Here is an 11,328-nt window from a genome sequence, read left to right as displayed (position 1 = left end):
ACTTTTAAAAATAGTCTTCAAACTATCTCCCTTAGATTATAATTCTAATGGACCCTCTCAAGAGATACACCATTCTTGAACTTATCAAGTGAGATCTTATACTTGGTGATCCTTACAAGGTTACAATTAATAGAAAATTGATCTCACAAAATACTAACATAACTTTTAGCTCAAATGGATAAAAGATAAAACTAGGATTGAGATACACTAAAATGAAATGCAAGGTTTGGGTCAAAGTGCACTCAAAATATTCTTTAAGACTCAATTAATGATTAAAGAACATTGTGGAACAATTCTCTCTACAATAAATAAAATATAAGCGTATTATACAAGAGTTGCATAAGTAAACTAACCATTAGACATAATTTACGTGGACCAGTTGACCTAGGCATCAATCAATTGGCAATTTGTTAGGTGGCAGAGTAGTAAAGCATGTTCACCAAACGCTTTGGGAAATCTCTATTTCATTCTCATCATTGCAAGTTGGCCATTCTCGATATCCATGTACCAACTTGAGTCGGAGTGTTAGGATTGAAAAGGAGATAAGACCATATTTCCAAAGGACTAGAATTCAAAGTTGAATATTAGCTTCTCATTCAATGGTTGATTTAGAGGGATTTACTTGGATTTGCTCAAATAATTTCTATTAAAAAATTTGGATGGTTATTGACTTGCCCAAAAGGGTGATAGTATCTTGTATTTATTTTGAAGTCATTCTTTGACATAGCTCTGCAATAGTGAAAAATTCTCTCATCCCCTTTATGGATGTAGGAAAATTGTCAAACCACATTATTCTACTTTTTTCTCTAAATTATACACCCACAACGTAAAGCCACCTTGATCAATTTAACATAACTATCAATTCAAATTATTTGAATATGAGAAATTAAGATTGAAAAACCCTTTTTGATGATATATGCATGTCAAAATATAATTTTTTATTCTTAAAACAATCAATATTATTTTTCATAAAAATATATAAATGAGCTCTATGCCTCATGAAGCTTTTGCATTTTGAACACAAAATCCTTAGGAAAATCCAACCAATAAACTCCTTGAACCATGAATAACACTAATCAAACAGTAACTAATTTTATTAATATAATAAAATATCAAATGGAGTGAGTTTTAGAGCATATAATTCCAACAGTTCACATCTTCTAATACACCAATTTTTATGTTTAGTGAAAGATAAAGGTATACCACCATCTCTCTCTCTCTCTCTCTCTCTCTCTCTCTCTCTCTCTCTCTGTCTGTCTCTAGATATACTTGAAGATTCCAACAATGCAAAACATATTCAAAACATGTTCCAACATAACTGCTTAATCTTCGGTTGTTGTAGTTTAATAGTAAGAATTCCACAAATTGACTTTTATGTGATGCCAATCAATGTAGAACAGTAGAGAGAAAAGAATATCGAGCACCCCATAAACAAAGTACAACTGAGATTCTAAAATAATTATCGATTGACAAATGTTGAAAATTTATAATCAATGTGATGAAAACCAAAATGGGCCCGCATCAACCTTTGACTCATTCTTTTTTCTTTGCATCACCTGAGTTGAAACCCAAGTCTCATGAAAAAATAGTCAATGAACTCTATTATTATTATTATATACCAATATTCCCATGATACCCTTTCAAACAAGTCAAATTCAATTATATTTTGTATTTCTTTATTTTTATAAATATTTTGTTGTTATTATATCACAATAATATGTTATATTTCTATTTAAAGGGTTAAAATATGTTCATATTTTGTAAAAAAGAAAAATAATATTTATATTTATTTCACATGAAAACACTTTTTATAAAATAAGCATTGAGGTATTTACTTTTGGGATTAATTGATTAAAATTTTAAAAAAAAAATCTTCAATTTGTAAAACTAATCTCTCATTTTTTTTTAACTTAGAGAGTAAACCAAATTTTTTTTACATAAATACCCTTCAATATTTTTATTATTTATATGTGTGTTTTAAAAGAAAAATTATTTTTACATGAGAAAAATAAGGATATTTTTGTCCAAAATAAGTATTTTTTTTTTTTTGGTAAAAAAAAGGGTAGAATGTTAGATTTGTAATTTTATGTTTATTTTATCCCTTTTAATCAATTATATTTTGTTACTTTATTTTTTATTTTTCTTCTATTTGTGTAAATTAAAAAAAAATGGTCTATTAATAAGAAAATAACAAATATATTAAATGTATGCTAGTAATTAAATTCTCCTTTTTCATAAACAATATTGAAAATAAATCATTTTAACCGAAATACGGAGGTAATCGTGGATGAATGGATGCATGTGATGAATTTAACACATGAAGCATCGCATCGCATCACATCAAATCACATGCATAATATTGCGGCAGAATTATTAAATAGTATAATATAATACAACCGCCATGCGAAAATGACCTCATCAAAATAATTTTTTGGGTTCCATTCCGCTGCATCGCCCCCTTACCCATGTACCTTGTGACTCTCTAGAAAAAGGGTGTTTCGTCACTTTTCCTCATAACTGCAATCATTAATAGATGGTTTTGAGGATGACAGTAGATGAAATGATGCCAAACATTGCCCATCTTTTGTGAAAGCCATTTTAGTAGAATTTTGGGGACCCTACCCATTTTTAAGATTTGGGAAACAATATTGAACATCTACTATGGGTGGGTTGTTTGGCAGGTGTACCAGCAATAAAGAGGACTTTTTTTAGACTTGAAAAGATAACGTAAGAGAAGTTTTTTTGCTGATATTATCCTCATGAGCTGTTTTATTATACAATAAAAAAAGAGTATATTCCCTTCCAGACTCATATGGCCTCCTAGTATAATTATCTCCCAACTCCCAATTTCTTGTGCAAAAACTGCAGCACGCATTACTCAATAGAGTAACTCACAAAATGCTTCAATCACCTCCTCATTGTAACCCAAAACAACCAGAGTTCATTCCTCAATGTGGTCCAAGTGACCATGCATATAACTTTGATCCCAACTCCCAACACATACCTCTCTCTCACTTTAATAACATTAAACCTTGGGTTTTCCATTTTTATGAGTACCAAGAATGGAAAGAGTAAAGATAATATGGAATAATGACTCTTGATGATCTTCCAGCAATTACAACATTCTACAAATAGTTGATCTACATTATTGACTTTTCCATATATGCTTCAGAATCTCTTAACCTACACTACTGACAAACTACTACACACAAGATTAAAAAAAATACCACCCATTACCTGGACTCAATGGCATGACTTTCTGAGCCTCTTAGAAATGATCTACGCCACCAGATTTGGAAGGCTTTGCTCAGATTAGGGCATTCAGTACCATGCTTGGAAAAGCAACGAAACCATTCCATAAACAGCATGTACTGATGCTTCAAAGGAAGTGTAAGCAGTGCCTGGCCCATGGCTTCCTCCAATGCCTTCATGTCAAGCCCCTTTTTGCATCTCTGTAGCCAACCAAAGTCCAGCACCATAGGCCCAAACCATGCCTGCAGAAGACCTAATCTTGCTTCTGTTCGACAATGCATTTTTCTGGTACCCACTGCAATGAACAAAATGGCTGAAACCCGACTCAGCTCATATCTGACCATTGGAGAGGTGTTCTCATGCATCCTAAGCAATTCCGCTTGGCTTGCCCACATCTCCACAAACTCCTCAGCTATTTGCCTATCAACTAGGATATCTAGAAGCCAATTGATGTTATCAACCTGCCTTGAAATGCGTTCAATCAGAGGCTTATCCATTTCCTTTTTTGCCAATCTCTCACTACAATTGGTGGCCTCCTCAAACAGGGTCACTAGTGAACCCAAACAAGATTGGCAAACACCGTAGAGATCCTCCTTGTTGATGTCGGAGCGGTCCTTCTCATAGACTGAACTTTTGCACAGCAGGCCCTTGACTAATAACTTCAGTTCATTCCTTGCATTGGTATCAACACAAGTGGTGATGGACCAAACAAGCTGTCTAGCTAGATTTCCTTGTGAGTCCCCCGAGTCAAGAGGGTAAAGTCTGGCCAGGATGTCTTTAGTTGTTGCACCATCAAACTTAAACCTTTCAAATACGCTTCTCAGCTTCTCCTCTTCTTCCTCACTCCAAGGAACAGCCTCAAGGTATTTTAAACAGGACAAAACACCCTTAGTGAACATGATGCCTGCTGATACCTAGCAGTAGTAAGAGAAGCCCATGTGAGCATATTATGATAGAAAATAAAAACAAATAGTGTGTGTGTGTGTGTGTGTATATCTGTATGTTAGCCATACAGAATTCATGTTTGATGCTAACTTCATACCACCACAAGGAAAGACTCTTACAGTTATCCCACAATATCTGAAGATGCATAAATAATATAGGAGACCCACTCATATTATTTTAATCAGTGCCTATTTCAGCCAATAAGTCAATATTTAAGACACTTAAAGCCATCCCATGAGATGGTAAGATGATGGATTTGACCCATCATCAATAAACACCAAGTTCAATCATAATTCCACAGCTCCTGTCTCCAGTGTCAAGGTTCAGACATTCAGTGCCTCGTCCTATTGCACCTTTTCAACTGTATCTCAACCATCCACCTTAAACCAGGCATCCACCATCAGGATGGCTAATTGCGAGGAATGCAACACTTGGAGCAGGTAGAATTTGATATTTGACTGTCGTTGAGGGAGCCACAATTGTCCTTGAAAGAGGCCAAATCGTTAGCTATTGATTGCATTACATGGGAACCATAGATTAGACCATTTTTCCTTAGCATTTAATCTTGGCATATTTAAGTTCATAAATGGATTAGTATTTTTAGATATCAAATCAAAATAGTCATTAAAAGGGAAATTTAGATGACCTGAAAAGATTATTCAAGGAACTTATTGCTCCATTGTGTTGGAAAATCTCATGACATCATACTAAATTGCATGACAAAGCTGTTCAGGTATTTTCTGGCATATATCAAGGGAAATCTAGTAACATGCCATCTCATGACATCATACTAAATTACAAAGCCAAGAATAGATTTCACAATGAAGTTAGCTCATATGTCCGGCACTCCCATTTAGGGATGGGAGATTTCAGGTTCAAATCATAGGCTTGCCAAATTCACTGTTCTTGTGGGAGTTAGCTCAACTAGCTGGCACTCCCATTAAGGAGCAGGAGACTTCAAGTTCAAGTCCTATGCTTACCAAACACACTATTCTTGGGGGAGGTGATCTATCCTGGATTTTCCCAGAAAAAGAAGTTCATATTAATATATAAATACAAATAAATAATAAAATAATTAGTTACAATACTCCCCTTTTTATCAGGATTTGTTGGGTTGCATGCATCCAACTAATACTTCCTAGTTACAAACTGCAACTCAAGTTCTTGATCTCCAGCACATTATCACATACAGCAGAATACTAATGGATAGCAAAATATAGTCATTGGGTTCCTTATAAGGAAATTGATTAATACTATGTAATATCCTCAAAGAAACAAAAGAGTAGGGGGAAAAAAGAAAAAAAGACAAAACCTACTAATATAATAATACTGCCTCTCTGACCTTGTAAAGAAAAATTCAATATTTCTCCCGAAAGGGAAAAAGATATAGAAAGAAAGAACCAATAGACCCTCAGCTAATCAAATGAATGGAAAATGTAAGCCAAATCTGATGGTTGGGCATGGTTCAAAGTTGCAAGTATTGATTGCTAACTCAACAGGTCCCAAGGTGTATCAGTCTCGATACCTCATATCAATATTGGGTGATATGTACAACATGCTAGTTAAAAAGCCCAAGAAACTCCAAAATACTAATGATAGTGCTATCTATCGTATTTAATATCATCTAAATAGTTACAAAAGCATGGGTTTGAATTGGTTTATGACAGTGTTAAGACTTACATGAAATTTAAAATATTACCATACTCTTTCTTATACACAATACCAAATTTTCACAATTGGTATTTTGTGAAAATAAACAATGAAAATGACAAAATAAGTGATTGTTAAAAATGATTAATTTGAAAATAAATCAGCTCGAATTTCTTGTTCCTATTAAGGCATATTATATTCAAGTTTTAGTGTTGTTACTCTGAGTCGTCCTGGGTTGGTTGAGTCAAGTGATTCATATTTGAGTTTAACCCAATTTGTTGTTAAACCGCATAATACTAAGACATATATCAGACTAGTTGCAGCCACAACCAAGATAGTTATGACTCATCTGATACACATCAGGAAATGACCGATACTTTGAACCATGTGGCTAGGTGGGTTGGTGGGATCCTCTAGATATCATGTTTGTCCAACCCATGTAGAACCAAACAGAAAATTCATTGTATACTAAATAAGACAATCAGCAATAATCTAATCCAAGAGACATAGCATTAATTTTGGAAATTAAAACTTTGATCAGACCAAACCCAGCTGTAGTCAACACCTCAGTGGCCTGGACACAGGTGTTGAGGGAATGAATTGAAGATAGGGGGGTTCTGAGTTTAATTTTGGAATTAAAATTATAAAAATGCAAAAAGAAAAAAAGGAAAAGGTTGACCATAAAATTGCCTATAAACATACCTACCATAAAAAAATAAAAATAAAAAATAAAAAATAGTGTGATTGGAGGTTTAGTTGTTAGTATACACTGCTCTCAGAGGCACAAACTGAGTAAGGTGCAAAGTTCTCTCAGAGCTTAGGCACTTGCTATAAACCAAGGTGCATCCTTGATTGAACAATGGTGCAACATAGTCCAATTTTATAAACATTGCAAATTTGGAACTAACACTTATCATGTACTCATACATGATCCAAATCGTATCAACCAAAAAATTTCAAAAAAAGAAAAAAAAGAAATCAGATTCAAGAATCTAAAAAACGCATCCAACAATAATAATTAAATTCAGAACTAAACAGAATTTTTTTTTTTTAATATGTAAATAAGAGTTTGTATTAGTAATGCCTAGAAGCTGCAAAAAAGGTACATAACTAAACAGAATATTTCACAGAATTCATAAATTTAGCACTAATTAAAGTCAAGAATAGCTCACATAATTCATATTTAGCACTCACTAATTCAGGCATTAATTGCCATAAAAATAAAAGTGAATTCCAATTCTTTTTTAAAAAGGAAGAAGTGTTAGTGAGGTTTTGCGCTTTTTTTTTTTTTTAAAAAAAAAAAAAGAAAACAAATATCAAAATGATATCGTTTTTCCCCTTCTATTTTTGTACATTTATCCCAGGTATACCCCTTTGAGGAAAGAAGGGTGGGTCAGATTTATATCAAAGGGCAAATCTACATTTGGATACAATACTGAGAGCTTTCTCTAAGCATGCGGAAATAGGGTTAACCATCTAGGTAGAGACATTGGCATTATTGGAAGGTTTGATGTAGGCAGAAGCTTTGCCGCAATCCAATCTAATTGTAGAGGGAGATTTTGCCACTTTAATATTTTAGGTGAATAATAAGGAAAGGAGTTCATGGAAGTCAGACAACTAGACGTGCAAAATCATAGATACTGCAAATGTATTGAGTTGTTCTTTCTCTTGGATTCCTTGTTCAGCTAACCAAGCCGTAGATTAGTTAACCAAACAAGGAGCAAAGCATATGGCCTCCTTTGTTGGAGATTTCCTTCCTCTTTGAGTGCCCAATGTTTTTTCTCCTGTATATATGTGGTTTTTCATAAGGAGGGACTAGTTTTTATGCCTATAAGAAAATGACCACTGACCAAAACACAAGGTCTAATTAGAAACTTCAGAAATTAAAAGACATTTCTTATTTTCTCAATTAGGTTTTGAAGAACTACTAATGAAATGAAGAAGATAAGAACCTTGCCAATTAGTGCATAAGATGAAATGAAGAAGATAAGAACCTTGCCAATTAGTGCATAAGATGAAGAACACAAGAGAGGGTGGGCTTGTGGTGTTAGCACCAAATCTTCCTTTCTCTCCCCATATTTTGCAAACCTTATGCACAAAGGCTCTTTTGCCTTTTCCTCAACACTTTTTTTTCTTGATAGACACCAAGATCATGTATTAAGAAACGCCTACAAAAAGGGGGGTGCACCATACGTATACAGACAGTATGCACATAAAAAAACCCAAAAATGAGCCCTTTTACTCAACATTTTAGAACCCCTCACTTGAGAAAAGTCATGTCTTTTATTCATTCACTTTGGGAGTCTCAGTTCTAATGTTCCACAAACATATACAATACTGGCAGAAACTTCCAAACCCATGTACCATGACAGAAATTAGCAAAAACTAAAATAAAATTATATATATATATATATATAGATACTCCAACTATTTTTTTCTTTCATGATAAAGGACACCATATTATGAAACATGGCATGCTTTCAGGACATGAAGGCCAGAAAGTCTAATGGGAAGAAACACTTGGATGAACCAAAAGATCTACAGGGTGAATCAGCACATAATTCCAATCGAATTGCATATCTTTCAAAGCCTTGTGTATAATGCATTGATTCTTGACCACCTTACTATGCTTCAAACACGATTTGAAAGAGGTTAGAGATTAAGCTGATATTGCTTAAAGTTTGAAGTTGTCCACAAGAAGAGACATGTTTCTCACTGCAATAAGCATCACCTAGAAACAGAGGATAGGATGGTCAAGTCATACCATTGTCACTTGCCCCCATTATGCAAATAGATTCAGACACATTGAATGATAAGCAAAACCTGTGAACTTGGATATAATAACACTCACAAAAACAAATTTAAAGTACCTAATGGATCTGATGATGGCTGGGGACAGTGTTTTCGTCCATTTTACACCTTTTTATAATCTAAATATTGAAGAAGACCAAACAGGCTTGAAATATAAACTAGGAGTCAGAAGCACATAATCCACATTGAGAAATCCATCAACTAAAAAGTAAAAAGCTCATAATCCACATGCAAACAGAAGTATGTGGCTACACATTACTCTCAGAGATTTACATCACCAAAGGACAACACATGCAAGTCACTAATTCAATTCCCTGTGTTTATCTATTTCTCTACAACACATGTAAGTCAATTCCTGCGTTTTAAAAGAATACAATGGCTTGTTCCAAGCTCATTCCCGCCACCTCATAACATCTCAACAGTTCAACTTCCTTTGCACTTCCAAAACTTTGAATTATCTATATGCAGTAAAAGATAACTACAGAACACATATATACAAATCTAGAAACCAAAGACTTCGAATACAAACCCATTTAAAAAGCAAAGGCAGCAAACCAAGAACCAAAAGAAGAAAACAGGAATGGAACCAAAAGCATCACCTCCAGTATATCAATGGACCGATATACTCCAGCCTTCAAGAGCCGCTTGGTGATATCTTCCTCAAACATGAGCTCAATTGTCTCACGAAATACACCCAAATGCTCCACCTCAGGAACCTCAATCCTACACAACTTCGCCGCAGGACCACTGCAACCCTTCCGATAATCCGATATCAAATCCGCAAATACGGAACTGTTCGCACTCAAAACCTCCGAATTCAACTCCAAAACCAACGACCCACCATGTTTTCCCTTCAAATTCAACCTCACATCAAAAACCCCAGCTCCATTTTCACCCTCCTTCACAACATTGCATGAACCCGGCGACGCCGACCCTTCCGGCGGCGCCCGAAAATTCTCCAGCGGTGCCCGAAAGCTCGCAGATCTCACACCCGTATCACGGACCGGAGACGGGTCCACCAAGATATCGTGAACTAAATCACCAGATGGGTCAGAGTCGATCGGCGAAACTCGACCCGGCGACAAGATTCGTCGTGGATCGATCCGACCCACCAACCCCAATCCGGATCGGGCACTTTGCGGCGAATTCGGAAAAGAGTTGCCCGATTTGGATAGGGTTTCGAACTTCTGAAGAGGCTTGGGTTGCGAGACCCGGAGGTGCTCTGGGCTCGTCGGGGGCACTGAGAAAGAGCAGCACCATGATCGGCGGCGAGGCTGGGGTTCCCGGCGAGCACGGGGTCTCCGGCGAGTGATATCGTCCATGGAGGATAAAGAGAAGCAGGGGTGAGATCAGGAGCTAGGGTTTTGGGGAGGGCACATTTTTGTTGGTGGGTTTGTAGCTTCTCGGAAAACGTGAGTTCTTTTGGCTGCTTATTCGGTTTGTTAGTTCGTTTGGGTGAAGAAAATGAGGAATTTTTTAGACAAAGAAATACAAGGATTGTGAGAGAGATTCCAGTGCTGCAGCTTTCACTCTTGGGGGAAGTGCTAATCTGCGCCACGGAAAGTGCTAACGTGCGCTGGGGAAGTGAGCTGGAGCTCTCGTGCTTCTGCCGTTCTTCTAGGTACGTCTTAAAGGAGGCAAGATATTGCTTCGCTGCTCTTTTTGTCATTTTCCTCGCCGCCAAACAAGCCCACAAAAAATATAAATATATGAACTTTTCATCATATATTATTAGTAAATAATCTCAACTATATCATAATAATTAATTAAAAAATAGGAAATAATTTATTAATTCAGAAATAGGAATCATCACAATAGAAAGAAAATGGTGTGAGGTGCTCTCCAAGAGTATAAACCAAATTCCTTGTCACATCTCCCTTGTGCAAAAATGGAATCCAAGGTATATTTTTTTCCAACATCATTTGATTCCATTTTATGATATAAAAAAAAGGGCACATTGTAAAGAATATGTCAAAATTCTACTCTCTTTTTTTTCGAATCTACGTGTATAAGTTACAATTGGTTTGACCTTTTTCCTTTTAGTTTTTATTTTTATTTTTACATTTTAAAAATTATTTTTATTTTTATTAGGGTGATGATTTTTTTTTTTAACTTTTTATTGAAAAGAAATTGCTTTAATATTTTAAATTTTCTTTTTGTAGATTTATTACTTATTTCTAAAAAATTTTAGTTGATAAAAAAAAGTTAAAATATTTAGCTTTTTATATTAGTTTTTTTTTAATTTCTTAATTATTAATAAAAATAAAATATTAAAAAAAAATAACTTAATTTTTAATATTATTAAATACTATTTAGTTTTAAATTCAATTTAAAATTAAGTTGAAAAAATAAATAAATACCACTTATTTTAAATTACATTTAATCGGGATAGATACAATCTGTCTTTAAATACTTTTTTAGATAAACAAGTGTTTTCTTAATCTATTCTTAAATTACTATTTTATGTTAATCTTCTTTACAAAATTAGTATAAAAAAGGTTTTTATTGTGAACCCAATTACTTTTTTACCAGTAATTTGATTCGTTTTCATATTTTTAACTTTTCAAAGAAATCCTTGCTATGCTAGAAAATTAAATAGAAATATAATATACTAGACTGTCAAGATAGTTATAGAATCTATTTGATATAGAAAATAGTTACAAAATACTT

At 34.4% G+C, this 11,328-nt stretch overlaps 1 protein-coding gene across 1 annotated transcript; it reads right to left on the bottom strand.

Annotated features, from left to right (window-relative positions):
* Positions 1-3,078: 3,078 nt before the first annotated feature.
* Positions 3,079-10,376, bottom strand: LOC100260878 (BTB/POZ domain-containing protein At2g13690). Its single transcript, XM_002274381.5, has 2 exons — positions 9,258-10,376; positions 3,079-4,166 (listed from the first exon to the last, which is right to left on the bottom strand). The coding sequence occupies exons 1-2, from the start codon at positions 9,978-9,980 to the stop codon at positions 3,234-3,236; spliced, it is 1,656 nt and encodes a 551-aa protein (XP_002274417.2). The 5' UTR covers positions 9,981-10,376; the 3' UTR covers positions 3,079-3,233.
* Positions 10,377-11,328: the final 952 nt, after the last annotated feature.

Source organism: Vitis vinifera, chromosome 4, assembly GCF_030704535.1.
Source record: "Vitis vinifera cultivar Pinot Noir 40024 chromosome 4, ASM3070453v1".
Lineage (NCBI taxonomy): Eukaryota > Viridiplantae > Streptophyta > Magnoliopsida > Vitales > Vitaceae > Vitis > Vitis vinifera.
Note: the sequence above shows the minus strand (reverse complement) of the source record. Positions and strands in the feature narration are given on the sequence as shown.